This window comes from Heteronotia binoei, chromosome 5 (genome assembly GCF_032191835.1).
Source record: "Heteronotia binoei isolate CCM8104 ecotype False Entrance Well chromosome 5, APGP_CSIRO_Hbin_v1, whole genome shotgun sequence".
Lineage (NCBI taxonomy): Eukaryota > Metazoa > Chordata > Lepidosauria > Squamata > Gekkonidae > Heteronotia > Heteronotia binoei.
In genome coordinates, this window is record NC_083227.1 from 9,270,935 (window position 1) to 9,287,039 (window position 16,105).

Below are 16,105 nucleotides of genomic sequence, written 5' to 3' on the forward strand. Positions count from 1 at the left end.
GAGTTCAGTGGGGGAGGGAGAGTGGTCTCATTCATTGGGATGGTGTCATTCTTTCATGAAAGCCACCCCTTGGGCCACTGATGAGTCCAGGTGTGGCGAGTTATGGCAGGACATTGTCCACTCGAAAGGTTCTCCCCTCTGTGTGTTCTCTGATGCTTTTGATGCTTCATAACATTTCTCCCTTGTGTGGGTTCTCTGAGTTGAACATTGCCACGCTGACTGAATCTCTTTTCAAACTCTGAGCATTCAAATTATTTCTCCCATGTGGGTTCTGTGATGCTTTTGAAGGCTGCCACTTGTACTGAATCTCTTTCCACACTCTGAGCACACAAAAGTTTTCTCTCCTGTGTGGGTTCTCTGATGACGTTGAAGATGGCCATTCCGACTGAATGTCTTTTCACATTCTGAGCATTCAAAAGGTCTCTCCCCTGTGTGGGTTCTCTGATGATGTTGAAGATGGTCACTCCGACTGAATGTCTTTCCACACTCTGAGCATTCAAAAGGTCTCTCCCCTGTGTGGGTTCTCTGATGATGTTGAAAATGGTCACTCCGACTAAATCTCTTTCCACACTTTGAGCATTCAAAAGGTTTCTCCCCTGTGTGGGTTTTCTGATGCTGTTGAAGATTACCACTCATACTGAATCTCTTCCCACACTCTGAGCACTCAAAAGGTTTCCCCCCTGTGTGGGCTCTCTGATGATATTGAAGATGACCACTGCAAATGAATCCCTTCACGCACACTAAGCACTCAAAAGGCTTCTTCCCTGTGTGGATTCTCTGATGCTTTTGAAGATGGCCACTCTGACTGAATCTTTTCCCACACTCTGAGCATTCAAAAGGTTTCACCCCTGTGTGGGTTCTTTGGTGCTGCTGAAGATTAACATTTTTACTGAATCTCTTTCCACACTCTGAGCATTCAAAAGGTTTCTCCCCTGTGTGGGTTCTTTGATGATATTGAAGATGGCCACTTGTATTGAATCTCTTTCCACACTCTGAGCATTCAAAAGGTTTCTCCCCTGTGTGGGTTCTCTGATGATATTGAAGATGGTCTCTCGTATTCAATCTTTTCCCACACTCTGAGCATTCAAAAGGTTTCTCCCCTGTGTGGGTTCTCTGATGACGTTGAAGAGTGCCACTCATACTGAATCTCTTTCCACACTCTGAGCATTCAAAAGGTTTCTCCCCTGTGTGGGTTCTTTGATGATATTGAAGATGACAACTTATATTGAATCTCTTTCCACACTCTGAGCATTCAAAAGGTTTCTCCCCTGTGTGAGTCCTTTGATGATATTGAAGATGGCCTCTAGTACTCAATCTTTTCCCACACTCTGAGCATTCAAAAGCTTTATCCCCTGTGTGGGTTCTCTGATGACGGTGAAGAGTGCCACTCATACTGAATCTCTTTCCACACTCTGAGCATTCAAAAGGTTTCTCCCCTGTGTGGGTTCTCTGATGATTTTGGAGACCGCCATGCTGACTGAATCTCTTTCCACACTCTGAGCATTCAAAAGGTTTCTCCCCTGTGTGGGTTCTCTGATGATATTGAAGATGGCCACTCCGACTGAATCTCTTTCCACACTCAGAGCATTCAAAAGGCTTCTCCCCTGTGTGGGTTCTCTGATGATATTGAAGACTGCTATGCTGACTGAATCTCTTTCCACACTCCAAGCATTCAAAAGGTTTCTCCCCTGTGTGGGTTCTTCGGTGCTGCTGAAGATTAACACTTTTACTGAATCTCTTTCCACACTGCGAGCATTCAAAAGGCTTCTCCCCTGTGTGAATTCTTTGGTGTTGCTTAAGATTGCCACTTGTACTGAATCTCTTCCTACACTTTGAGCATTCAAAAGGCTTCTCCCCTGTGTGGGTTCTCTGATGACGTTGAAGTTTACAATTTGTACAGAATCTCTTTCCACACTCTGAGCATTCAAAGGGTTTCTCCCCTGTGTGGGTTCTCTGATGATGTTGAAAACTGCTACTTGTTCTGAATCTCTTTCCACACTCTGGGCAGTTAAAGGGTTTCTCTCCTGTGTGGGGTTTTTGGTGGAGCTGAAGAAAGCTACTCTGACTGAATTCATTTCTCATCTCTGAATATTCAAAAGGTGTCTCCTCTCTGTATATTCTTTGGTTGACAAGGAGCTGTGATGTATTTCTGAAATTCTTTCCACACTGAATTGATTTGCTTGCCTTCTTTATCCTGTGCTTTGGAAAATGTACATTCTGCTTTCTTCCATCACGCTTCTCAGCCATACCACCACCTTTCTTTCTTTTAGGTCTGTCTCCATTCTTTACATTTTCATTCAAGTCTTCATTTTTTACTCTATCTGGCATTTGCTGATGAAGTTTCTCCCCACCCTCATTCCTCAGATCATCCTCTACTGGAATAAAGAGAGAGAAATGTTTAGCACTTGGGGAAACTGGTAAGATCGAACAGCATCTATATGATTATAGAAGGAAAGGAATGGTGGCCATTTAGCCTCATCCATTTTGGCTGATCTTAACCACACAGCCACCTTTTCCCAGGAATGTTTAGTATTTAAGGATAACTCCCCACCCCCTTCCCCGTGAACAGCTTCAGCTGAGCTCTTGCACAGAAGGAGCTTCTGAGCCTCCAGATTTCAGGCTCCCAGAAGGCCTCCCTCCCTCTTTACCCACCAGCCTGTGTGATTGTACCAAACCAAATGCTGCTCAGAGGTGAATCAGGAATCCCCTAAGGATATTCCTGGCCTTTTCCCTTGACACAACAATGATGGCTGCTCACTCTCAGCTGCCAAGGGGCCTTGCCATTTTTATATTTCTGAATGTCTTAGGAATGGGGGAGGGTGCACTATGCCTGCTTCATCTTGGCTTTGCTCTGTCCGTTGTAACAATTGCAGGTTTCTGCCCTGCATAAGGGAGTGAAGCTTCTGTCTCAATGACACTTTATCTCTTCTCAGAGACAGTTCAAACTGCTAAATGTTTAAAGAAGAAAGGTGTTGGTAGAAACCAGTTTGTACTGTTTCGCACGGACTTTTGCACTGTAGTTTTGGCGGGCTGCATAATGGCCCAGATAAGGTATAAAGGACTGGCCACCCCAAAGATGAGTCAGTTCTGACAGAGACACAGAATCATAGAGTTGGAAGGGACCACCAGGGTCATCTAATCCAACCCCCTGCACAATGCAGGAAACTCACAAATACCTCCCCCTAAATTCACAAGATCTTCATCGCTGTCAGATGGCCATCTAGCCTTAGTTTAAAAATCTTTGATTTAAATTTTGATTTAATTTCAACTCATTGGTTATGGTCCTACCTTCTGGGGCCACAGAAAACAATTCCACACCATCCTCTATATGACAGCACTTCAAGTATTTGAAGATGGTGATCATATCACCTCTCAGTCACCGCCTCTCCAGGCTAAACATGCCCAGCTCATTCAACATTTCTTCATAGGACTTGGTCTCCAGACCCCTCACCATCTTCGATGCCCTCCTCTGGACCTGTTCCAGCTTGTCTATATCCTTCTTAAAATGTAGTGCCCAAAACTGAACACAAGACTCCAGGTGAGGTCTTACTAGAGCAGAGGAAAGCGATATCATCACTTCACGTGATCTGGACACTCTACTTCTGTTGATACAGCCCAAAATTGCATTTGCCTTTTTAGCCACCGCATCACACTGTTCTCATGTTCAGCATATGGTCCATAAGACCCCTAGATCCTTTTTGCACATACTACTGCCCAGACAAGTCTCCCCTATCCTATAACCATGCATGGGATTATTCCTAACGAAATGCAGAACTTTACATGTATCACTGTTAAAATTCATTTTATTGGTTTCAGCCCAGTTTCCTAGCCTGTCAAGATCATCCTGGATCCTGTTTCTTTCTTCTACTGTGTTTACAACCCCTCCCAATTTAGTAGCATCAGCAAATTTAATAAGCATTCCCCCTATTCCTTCATCCAAATAATTTATAAAGATGTTGAACAAAACAGGTCCCAGGACAGATCCTTGAGGCACTCCACTTGTCACTCCTCTCCAAGAGGATGAGGAACCATTCACAAGCACTCTTTGGGTGCGATCTGTCAACCAGTTACAGACCCACCTAACGGTAAGAGGATCCAAACCACATTTTAATAACTTGTCAATGATAGTATGTGGAACTTTATCAAAAGCCTTACTGAAATCAAGATAAACTATGTCTACAGCATTCCCCTGATCCAGCAAGGTAGTCACTTTCTCAAAAAAAGAGATCAGGTTAGTCTGATATGCCTTGTTCTTGAGAAACCCATACTGGCTCTTAGAAATCACAGCCATCCTTTATAAATGTTCCAGGACTGACTGATGATTTGTTCAAAAACTTTTCCTGGTATAGACATCAAGCTGACGGGTCGGTAGTTACCCGGATCCTCCTTTTTCCTTCCTGAAGATGGGGACAACATTTGCCAGCCTCCAATCTTCTGGCATCTCTCCTGTTCTCCAAGAATTCTCAAAAATAATGGCCAGAGTCTCAGAAATTACATCTGCAAACTCTTTTAGTACTCTTGGGATGCAGTTCATCTAGCCCTGAGGACTTGGTTTCATTTAAAGAAACAAGGTGTTTTTGTACTACCCCTATGCTGATCGTAGGTTGGAACTCCATACCCTCTTTATATGTCCTGTTTTTGCCATGTTGAGCACTGTTTCCCTCAGAAGAGAAGACTGAAGAAAAGTAGGGATTGATCAATTCTGCCTTCTCTTCATCACCTGTTACAATTTCACTTTCCTGCCCTCGCAATGGGCATACCATGTCCTTGGTCTTCTTCTTACTCTAACTTCTTCTTACTCTTACTTCTTACTTATTGTCCCAAGAGTCGTTCGGGACACATCTGGAGACCTGAAGGATCATTCTGAGGATATTGGTCTGAACCCTCTTGAGAGAGGCAGAACTGGAAGAGGAAGGGTCAATAGAGTGCCACAGAGCATTTGTGCAACTGCCTTCACTTGAAATAGTTTTTTGGGCAGCTGGACCATCAAGAGCCCCTCTCGTGTGATAGAATTTAAGGATGTTGTTGGTAGTTCTTTCACCTTATGTAACTACATGCTGTGCTTGGGCTTTTCTGGCCCCTGTGGGTTCCCTGCATTTTGCAGAGGATTGAACTAGGTGACCCTGGAGGCCAGTTCCAATTCTATGATTCTATGAAGAATGAAGTTTCCATATACTGAATCAGACCCTTGGTCCCTTGGAGTCAGTATAATCTACTTAGTCTGGCATCGGCTCTCCAGGGTCTCAGGCAGAGATCTTTCTCTTCCCCTCCTACCTGATCCTTTACTCCAGAGATGCTGACAATTGAACTGGGGACCTTCTGCATGCCAAGCAGATGTTCTATCAGGGAGCCAAAGCCCCTCCCCAAGTAGAGAGACAGACCTTAAAATGATACATTGCTATTCAATATCTTGATTCATTCCTCTTCACAATGGCAGCGAGTTGCACCTTTGGCACCCATGAAAGATCCTTACCCAGAGAGGCCACGTTCTCATAGTTCTCCAGCATGACTTCCCTGTACAGAGCTCTTTGTCCCGGATCCAGCAGGGCCCACTCTGCCTCCGTGAAAGAGACCGACACCTCCTCAAAGGAAAAGGGACCCTGGAAGAAAAAGAAGATTCCCTCCTCTTCAGAGATCAAGCCAGGCAGAGATCGCACACTGGAAGGGAGTAGCCTGGGATGGTACGGAAAATAAGGCTTGGGATGGGTAAATGGAACAGCATTCAAAGGATCTCTCATTGTCCCCCCACCCCCACCCCATTCATGTCTCCTACCTGGATTGGAGGTGCAGCAGCCTTTTCCACCCCTCTGAAAAGACAATGGCTCAATGGCATCTCTTCACTGCCTGTTCCTGAGTTAAGGGAGGAAAGAAGGTTGTTTGCTTCTTTGGTCTCTGCTTCACAAACCTCCTTTCCAGGGTTGTGAAACCTTGCCCTTAGTACACTCAACACATTTTTAAAACACTTTTTACTACATTCTGAGAGAGACAGAAGAGAAGCAGCAGGGACCTCTGAGCCTCAGGGATTATAAATGCTTCTGTGAAAGTTGTGTTTGCTCTACAGGGAGGGAAAAGTGGAGTGGAAATGCAATAGGATGAAAACCTCACTGTCACGTGCGACCAGACATAAGCGGAGCAATTCTGGAGACTTGAGGGTCATATGGAAGAGTTTTCAGAGTGTCTCTGGGCATGCCAACTTCACAACCAGGTTTTCAGCAAGATGCAACTTCAACATGATACCACATCTGTCCCAAGCCCCACCCTGACCCACTACAGAGCACCTGCAAGTGCTGGACCATAGCCTGCCATCCCTACTCCACACCTGTTGTGCACACCATCAATGCCAATAGAGTCCCCCAGCCCAATTTAAGAACATAAGAGAAGCCATGTTGGATTAGGCCAATGGCCCATCCAGTCCAACACTCTGTGTCACATAAGAACATAAGAGAAGCCATGTTGGATCAGGCCAATGGCCCATCCAGTCCAACACTCTGTGTCACATAAGAACATAAGAGAAGCCATGTTGGATCAGGCCAATGACCCATCCAGTCCAACACTCTGTGTCACATAAGAACATAAGAGAAGCCATGTTGGATCAGGCCAATGGCCCATCCAGTCCAACACTCTGTGTCACACGGGGGCCACAAAAAAACCCCCCAAGTGCCATTAGGTGGTCCACAAGTGGGGCTAGAAGCCCTTCCACTGTGCCACCCCCCAAGCACCAAGAATAGAGCATTACTGCCCCAGACAGAGAGTTCCAACTTATGGACCTCTGCTCCATACGTTTATCCAATCCCCTCTTGAAGCTGGCTATGCTTGTAGCCGCTGCCACCTCCTGTGGCAGTGAATTCCACATGTTAATCACCCTTTGGGTGAAGGACTTCCTTTTATCCATTCTAACCTGACTGCACAGCAATTTCATTGAATGCCCACGAGTTCTTGTATTGTGAGAAAGGGAGAAAAGGACTTCTTTCTCTGCCTTCTCTATCCCATGCATATCCTTGTAAACCTTTGTCATGTCACCCTGCAGTTGACGCTTCTCCAAACTAAAGAGCCTCAAGCGTTTTAGCCTTTCTTCACAGGGAAACCTTTAATCTTTAAAGTTCTAACCATTAATCATTCTAGTTGCCCTTTTCTGCACTTTTTCCAACACTATAATATCTTTTTCGAGGTGTGGTAACCAGAATCGTGCACAGTATTCCAAATGAGGCCGCACCATCGATTTATACAGGGGCATTATGATACTGGCTGATATGTTTTCAATTCCCTTCCTAATAATTCCCAGCATGGCATTGGCCTTTTTTATTGCAATCACACACTCTCTTGACATTTTCAGTGAGTTATCTACCACAACCCCAAGATCTCTCTCTCGGCCAGTCTTTGCCAGTTCACACCCCATCAACTTATATTTATAGCTAGGATTTTTGGCCCCAATGTGCATTACTTTGCACTTGGCCACATTGAACCTCATCTTTAAGAGACTCAACAGCCAGAGGTTCAAGAAGGTCGATCCAGAGATTCCTTTATTACCACCAATGGCAGGAGGAAAAGCAACACTCTCTCTCTTTCTGTACCAACATCCTTCCTGCGTTTTTCCTCAAAGCCATCTATAAAAAGGCATAACGTTTATACAATTTTGATAACAAAGACCGGCCTGAGGATTGGTTACAAAGTTCTCGCGTTTAGGTTTTAGACTTTTCCTATTGGCTCAAAGAAACCCGTCTCTTTCAGGATGAGATAATTGCTTGGGGATTTCTTTGTTCTGTACTCCCAGTCTCCTGCCTTCCTGGCATATGACATCTCGACAGAACTCTGTGGTTACGTGTTCCTCTAGGAATGTGCAGATGGCCAAGGGATGTTGTGCAAGTTCTTTGTCTTAGATTTCCAGAAAATGTGTCAGTAAGCGAAATCTCTACTGCGCGGGGTGATTCTGCCCTTTTTCCTGGTGATAGGAGAATGCTTTACTTTCTCCTAGAAGATGTTTACAGAACATACGCTGATAACATATTCTTGCTAGAGAAAAGGGATATGCAATGTGCTTAGCAAAGATTCCAATAAGAAAGCATATTCTTCTTTGTTCCCAAAATCACTAGGCCTATAGCTCATAGAAAAGTGCTATTTTGTGCATTTTAAGGCAGGTTCTGTGATCAGAGTTAATGCAAATATCTTCTATGATTAGAGTTAGTGCAAATGTACCTGGCACTCTGTGCATGTTCTAGTGCAAATCTGAATCCACATTCTACACACCCTGCTGCCCACAGCAGCCCCCCGGATGACCCGTCAAGCACAAGAACTGAGGGCAGATTTCCCTATGATTATTGGCCCCCAGGGACTGGTTATTAGAGCTCTGCTCCCACAGAAGGTGGAGGGTCCCTATTGAGGTTTGCCTACCTTCCACCCTCCCCAGGGAATTTGAGGCCTTTTAGGGAAGGAAGGTGAGATATTAATTTTTTAATTTATGGGACAAATTACCCTACAAGAGTTTGTCTGATCTTTTAGAGACATCACAAAGTGTGGGCATTGAGGGCCACCAATTAACTCTGGGTTGTCTGCAGATCAGAAATATGTATTTTTCCACCTGACCTGAACTTCCTACCCATCACATTCACAGGCTCCCCAAGCACAAGGAGTCCTTACCACAGGAGAGGGCATCTTGGGCACGCTCCACCGCCTGCACCCTCTGCCCCTGCTCCAAGGAAGCTCCTTCTGCCTCAGGGATTGCAGCTTCCATCTCCAAAGGTGGTCCCCGCATCTGAAACAGCAGCAAGGGAGAGGGGTAAGAGATGGAATGGAAAAGAGACCAAGGAATGGATCCTGCCCCACCCCCACATTCTATACCCTCCTATCAGCAGATCTGATGAGTTATCTGCAGGGGTCAGAAATTCTCTAGCAGAAGAGGCTCTACACAATTATCTGGCAAGGAAACTTTAAGATAAGGACAGATATTGTTGCTTGAATTAGATACACCTGGAGGGAATCCCCTCACCTGTCCAGCCTGCCTCTTCTCCTCCGCCTGGCTCAGGAGGAAACCTTCGGCCAGGGCCACCGCCTGGGAACTGGTCTCCGGCCCACATCCTCTGACCCAGCCCTGCATTTCCTGGGGCAGGAGAGTCAGGAACTGCTCCAGGATCACCAGGTCCAGGATCTGCTTCTTGGTGCGCCTCTCCAGTTTCAGCCACTGGCTGCAAAGTAAATGGAGCTGGCTGCAAACCTCTCGGGGCCCACCCACCTCATGGTAGCGGAATAGCCAGAAACGTTGGCAACATCCTTCTGAGGTCATGGTGTCCTTAGCCAGGGGCTCTGACACAGCCCTTTCCCAGAATTCAACACCACTTCCAGGTGGGATGGGATCAGGGGCCTTTGCTTGCTGTCTTGTCAGTTCCAGGTCCTTCTGGGTCATTATATTCCATCTCCTTCCCCTTCTCTTGGGCCACCTCTGTCTCTGAAAAGTTGCCTTTATTCACTTCACTATGAAGAGAGTTTTCTCTCTGAGGGGACAGAGACAGACAGGAGATGTGTAAAAAGGAAAATACGTATATATATACACACACAAACATGCAGACACATATATAAATACAACCTCCACTCCAAAAAAGAAGCAGAGAATATGCAACAAGTCCTTCATCCAGAGAATCATCACAGTTTTCTCCTGGCCCCGTATTCCAGCTCACCCTGAATGAAGATCATAAGAATATAAGAGAAGCCATGTTGGATCAGGCCAATGGCCCATCCAGTCCAACACTTTGTGTCACACAGTGGCAAAAAAAACCCCCAGGTGCCATCAGGAGGTCCATCAGTGGGGCCAGGACACTAGAAGCCCTCCCACTGTGCCCCCCCCGCCTAGGCACCTAGAAAACAGAGCATCACTGCCCCAGACAGAGAGTTCCAACAATCGCTTTGACTAAAGGGACTTTTGTTGGCAGGGCGATGTCTCTACTTTTTATTATACTGCCCAGGTTCGCCATAGCTGTCCTCCCAAGGAGCAAACGTCTTTTAATTTCATGGCTAAATTCACAGAATGTTCATCGCTGTCAGATGACCATCTAGCCTCTGCTTAAAAACCTTCCAGGAAGGAGAGCCCACCACCTCCCGAGGAAGCCCTGTTCCACTGAGGAATCACTCTAACAGTCAGGATGTTCTTCCTAAAGTTGAGCCGGAAACTCTTTTGATTTAATTTCAACCCACTGGTTCTGGTGCTACCGTCTGTATATATTTAACTTTTCTTACACTGCAAAACACTGATTATCGCTGCTCCCCCACAAACCCCAATTACATAGCTGAACAAAACTGGTGCCTAACAGAATTATCAACCTCTAGGTGGCTGAAGCCAAAATCATCAACTACCCTGAATAACTAACCAACAACGTTTCCTACAGTTCCAAAGAAATTCCTGAGAAATGGATCCCTGCTATCCTCATAAGGCTCCCACTTTGCACTGAAATCGACATATGAAATGGAGCAGTCTTTCTGCAAGCCCTTGATTCAAGAAACGCAGGATCCGCCCAAGCACTTTTCCCCCTGCTCTTGTGAGGGGTTGAGAAGACGCTTGCACTTTAAGAGCGTTTTAGGGGCACTTTATATTGTGATCTGTGCAACGGATATACTCATGAAAGAGATGTGGACTGATCGATTGATTACTGAGCGTAAGAAACAATATTTGGATCTGCAGTAAAAATGTACTCAGAGCCAGTTTGAGCCAGTTTGGTGTAGTGGTTAAGTGCGTGGACTCTTATCTGGGAGAACTGGGTTTGATTCTCCACTCCTCCACTTGCACCTGCTGGAATGGCCTTGGGTCAGCCATAGCTCTGGCAGAGGTTGTCCTTGAAAGGGCAGCTGCTGTGAGAGCCCTCTCCAGCCCCACCCACCTCACAGGGTGTCTGTTGTCGGGGAGGAAGGGAAAGGAGATTGTGAACCGCTCTGAGACTCTTTGGAGTGGAGGGCGGGATATAAATCCAATATCTTCTTCTTCTTCTACTCGTTGTATTCAGAACGTAAGCTTTCATGTGCCCTTAAGCACACTTCATCAGACGAGGAATACGGCACTAAGCCACTGCCTACCAGATCATTTTACTATTCTGTCATTGGATCTGAAATCTGTACCATTTGGCATTCTGGGCCACTGCCTACCAGCTATGCGTGGCTCTGCTCCTGCTGGATTCCTCGTCTGATGAAGGGTGCTTAGAGAGGACACGAAAGCTGACGTTCTGAATAAAACGAAGCTGGTCTTAAAGGTGCAATCGACTCCTATTTTGTTCTACTACTTCAGACTAACACGGCCGCCTACTTGGATCTGTGTATTAGCTGCGTATTCACAGTAGTGGGTTATGGTGGCTTTAGGTGTTTCTGTGAATTTCTCAGGTTCTGGTGGGGCCTGAAGTTCTCCCAGAATTAGAACCCAACTCCAAGGGACAGCGATCAGTTCCCTGGGAGAAAACGGATACGCTGGAGGGAGTTGACCAGCCTAGGACAGGCCTGGCTTGGTTGGGATGGTCTCCGCCTCCCTTTCTTCCAATATCTAAAAGCTCATCTCCCCCTCCCCCCACTGCTCCATAACTTACTTCTAAGGAAACCACCTAGGGTGGCCAGACCGTCCCGGTCTCCCGGGACTTTCCCGGTTCTGGCCACCCAATCCCGGCTCCCGGGCTGCCTATACCGGGACCATTACAAGGTCCCGGTATAGCCAGCGGGGAGCCGGCGGGCCGCGCGGGCGGGGAACGCGGGGAGTGAGGTAGCCAGCGTCCCTGCACGTGCGCACAGTGGTGTGCGCACGCGCAGGGACGCTGGCTGCCTCACTCCCCGCCCTCCCCGCCCGCGCGCGGGGTCCGGAGAGGCCGGCGCTGGTCCCTGGAGGCCTCCAGAGGCCAGCGCCGGAAGCGTGGAGAGGCCGGCGCTGGTCCCTGGAGGCCTCCAGAGGCCAGCGCCGGAAGCGTGGAGAGGCCGGCGCTGGTCCCTGGAGGCCTCCAGAGGCCAGCGCCGGAAGCGTGGAGAGGCCGGCGCTGGTCCCTGGAGGCCTCCAGAGACCAGCGGAGGCAGCGTGGAGAGGCCAGCGCTGGTCCCTGGAGGCCTCCAGAGACCAGCGCCGGCCTCTCCGGCCTCCACAGCCGCCGCCAGCCCCGCCAGCAGCCCGGAGGAGAGGCCGCCACCGCCCTGGATCCAGGTAAGCCAAAAGCGGGGGGGGGGGGGCTGGCGGGGGGAGCGGCTGGCCTTCTTTCCTTCCCTCCCTCCCTCCTTCCTCCCTCCCTCCTTCCTTTCTTCCTTCCTTCCCTCCCTTCCTTCCTTTCTTCCTTCCCTCCCTCCCTCCTCCCTTCCTCCCTTCCCTCCCTCCCTCCCTCCTCCCTTCCTCCCTTCCTTCCTTCCTCCCTTCCTTCCTTCCTTCCTTCCTTCCCTCCCTCCCTCCTCCCTTCCTTCCCTCCCTCCCTCCCTTCCTTTCTTCCTTCCCTCCCTCCCTTCCCTCCTTCCTTCCTTCCTTTCTTCCTTCCTTCCCTCCCTTCCTTCCCTCCCTCCCTCCCTCCTCCCTTCCTGACTGAATGGGCCACAGGCCTGATCCAACAGGGCTTCTCTTATGTTCTTATGTGACACAGTGTGTTGGACTGGATGGGCCACTGGCCTGATCCAACAGGGCTTCTCTTATGTTCTTATGTGACGCAGAGTGTTGGACTGGATGGGCCACTGGCCTGATCCAACAGGGCTTCTCTTATGTTCTTATGTGACAATACTGACTTTGGTGGACCCAAGCACTGATTCAGTGTAAGGGAGCTTTGTGTTTGTGACTGGAGTGGACAATACTGACTTTGGTGGACCCAAGCACTGATTCAGTGTAAGGGAGCTTTGTGTTTGTGACTGGAGTAGACAATACTGACTTTGGTGGACCCAAGCACTGATTCAGTGTAAGGGAGCTTTGTGTTTGTGTCTTCTGGTGCAATTTTGTTCTCAGATCCTGTATTTACTTCATCAGTATATGGGATAAGGCACTTTCTCAACTGTGCTGCATAATGCAGCCTATTTATTTTGTCCTGTTTGCTCTGTTGGCTCTATCTGCGCCACCTTCATCACTTTCGGGGTGTGGATCCCCCAGTGGGGTGGTCTCGCGACTCCCTCCGCTGGCTGTTTCTGATAGCCCTGCGCCCCCTCTTTCATTTGATATGTGTCCCGTGCGGATGCCACCCTCCTGCCGGGAGATGCCGCAAAATGAGCCCCCTTGAGGCTTATGGTGGCAGGGCTCGGGGGAAGCGAGCTAGACTGCTGTTCTTTTGAGGGGTCATAGAGTGTTTCGAGCCCATCCCTGTGGCATCGGTCCCATCGTTGTGGGGCCCAGGGGGCCGGCGCAGCGGCACGCTGAAGCAGCCTGTCGGTCACTTCCGGGTTCCTGTCCTGCATCTCGACCTGTGACAGGCTGCTTCGGCGTGCTGCTGCGCCGGCCCCCTGGGTCCCACAACGATGGAATTATTTTTACATGAGAGACCTGTAAAGACATGTGACTCTAGGCAGAACCATGCAGAGAATGGAGAGTGTGGTAGAACGTGCCTGCTCTGGTTTGCAGGCCCCATTTCCAGCCTACCTTCTTGATTTTTTCTCCCACTTGGAGGGAGCTCCCTCCCTCCACTGGCCTGATCCAACATGGCTTCTCTTATGTTCTTATGTGACACAGAGTGTTGGACTGGAGGGGCCACTGGCCTGATCCAACGTGGCTTCTCTTATGTTCTTATGCAGGGAACCTGACCCTAGTGTCTTAGCATACTGTTTTTCCTACAGATCTGTGATAGAGAGTTGTATGTAAGTAGTGTGCACCCAGAGAGAGGTTCATACCAGTTTTGCATGTAAAAATGCAGTAGTGATACATCAAAGGAGCTCCTTTTTACATTTGCACCACCATCCCGTTCTAAGAGATGGCTCTCTTTTTATTCCAAATGACAGTCAGGATTAGGGTTGCCAAGTCCAATTCAAGAAATATCTGGGGACTTTGGGGGAGGAGCCAGGAGACTTTGGGGGTGGAGCCAGGAGACATTGGGGCGGAGCCAAGAACAAGGGTGTGACAAGCATAATTGAACTCCAAGAGAGTTCTGGCCATCACATTTAAAGGGACAGCACACTTTTTAAAATGTCTTCCTTCTATAGGAAATAACAAAGAATAGGGGCACCTTCTTTTGGGGCTCATAGAATTGGACCCCCTGGTCCAATCGTTTTGAAACTTGGAGGGTACTTTGGGGAGAGGCACTAGATACTATATTGAAAATTTGGTGCCTCTACCTCAAAAAACAGCTCCCCCAGAGCCCCCAAAACCTCCAGATTAATTCCCCATTATACCCTATGAGAATTGATCTCCACATAGGGAATAATGAAGACGTTTCCCTCTCCTCCTCCCTCCCCCCCCCCCCTTTCTGGCAACTGAAGCGAGGGACTGGCCTTTCTACTCACGAGTTGCTGCCAGCTTCTTTACAGCAGCAGTCACACCATCCCAAAGTGGAGCCTTGCAATCAAGCCTCCGGAGGTGCAAAGGCACATGGTCCTTTGCAGGCGGGGCTTCTCTCCTCCCCCCCCCCCCCAGCCAGCTGACTGGGCGCGGGAAGCAGCTTGCGAAAAGGAAGAACGGCTGCTGCAACGGGGCTGGGTGGGAAGGGAAGGGAGGAGGAGAAGCATCGGGCATTGGAGTCCGTCAAGACCCGCCTGCGTTCGGCAGCCACCTCCACCCGCTCGCTGGCGAGCCAGCCTCCCTTCTCAAGATTTCCCTTGCCAGGCTCAGCACCTCCTCCCCGGACGACGCAAATGCTCCTTGGCGCCATTCCCCCCTCCTCCCCCCGCTTCCAGAGTTATGGAAAGCGGGAAAAGAGGCTGAAAATCCAGTATTCTCCCGCCAGGGCGGGAGGCTTGGGAAGGCTAGTCAGGATTTCTGTAATTCTGCTTCACTACACTGTACTAATAGTGTAGGCATAACTCTCTTGGAGAACTTCCCCTGGAATCTCACTGGAATCTGTCTGGCTTCTCAGCGTGGAACCCGTTCTCTCTAGTCTTCTCACGTTGAAAAAAGTAAAAAAAGAGTTTTATTTAACTTTATTTCCCCCTTTCCCTCTCTATAAATAATCTTGGTGTTTCCGGCGGTGATATTTGGGGGATTTTAGGGGACGTCACAGGAAGTGCTGTGAAGTCACTTCCTGTTTCCGGCAGTGGCATTTGGGGGAAATGATGTCACAGGAAGTGATGTCACTTCCTGTTTCTGGCGGTGGCATGACATCACCGGAAGTGACGTCACTTCCTGTTTCCGGCAGGTGGCGCGGGGGAAATGATGTCACAGGAAGTGATGTCACTTCCTGTTTCCGGCGGTGGCATGCCATCACCGGAAGTGACATCACCGGAAGTGACATCACTTCCTGTTTCCGGCGGCGCGCACCCCTACCTTCCCCCCCCCCCAAAGGTGTCCCTGGCTGGCCTTCAGACATTATGGCCACCCTACCTCGGCCTCAAGGGTACGAACTCGTTCCCTGAGGACCAGGAGCTCCTTGCATCGAGCACACACCCAAGACTTCTGTCCTGTGAGCAGATAGTCATACACGGGACACTCAGTGCAAAACACTGGATAGCCCCCACCTTCCTGCTGGCATTCTGCCTTCACAATTGCTTCTTTAATATACAACCCCCCCCCTCACCACCTTTAATATCTTTTGTTTTTATGTGACTCTCCTTGTTTAAAGTCTACTTACCTTATTGGGACACAAGGAGCTTAGGGCCCCCAGTTCCTGGTTTTTCTGGCTTCTCGCAGAGCCCCCAGGCTAAGAGCCACAAGCCAAGAGCTCTCGTCCTTCGACTCACGCCAAATGGCAAACCACCCTGTGAAAAGTCTGCCACAAAAATGTCATGATGCGACGTCACCCCAGAGTCGGAAATGACTGGCGCTTGCATAGGGGACTATCTTTACCTTTAGAGTCTAGGTAGAGATATTTTTGGAGCAGAGAACTTTCCATCAGTAATAAAAAGGTCCAGTATCGGAAGGAAGACTCCAGAGTAAAAAATATTTTAAAACGTTTACTAGGAGATATGTAGGAATACAATCACAGATAAGCAATCAAAATGCACACAATCAAGAGGCTAGGAAAATTAGGCATGAGGAATGGAG

At 48.5% G+C, this 16,105-nt stretch overlaps 1 protein-coding gene across 1 annotated transcript; it reads right to left on the reverse strand.

Moving 5' to 3' along the window:
* Positions 1-246: 246 nt before the first annotated feature.
* On the reverse strand, positions 247-15,808 carry LOC132571660 (zinc finger protein 14-like). Its single transcript, XM_060238453.1, has 7 exons — positions 15,693-15,808; positions 8,984-9,485; positions 8,635-8,749; positions 5,774-5,850; positions 5,474-5,600; positions 1,011-2,375; positions 247-872 (listed from the first exon to the last, which is right to left on the reverse strand). Exons 2-7 carry the CDS (start codon positions 9,395-9,397, stop codon positions 247-249), a joined length of 2,724 nt encoding a protein of 907 aa, XP_060094436.1. The 5' UTR covers positions 9,398-9,485; positions 15,693-15,808.
* Between the last annotated feature and the right edge of the window lie 297 nt (positions 15,809-16,105).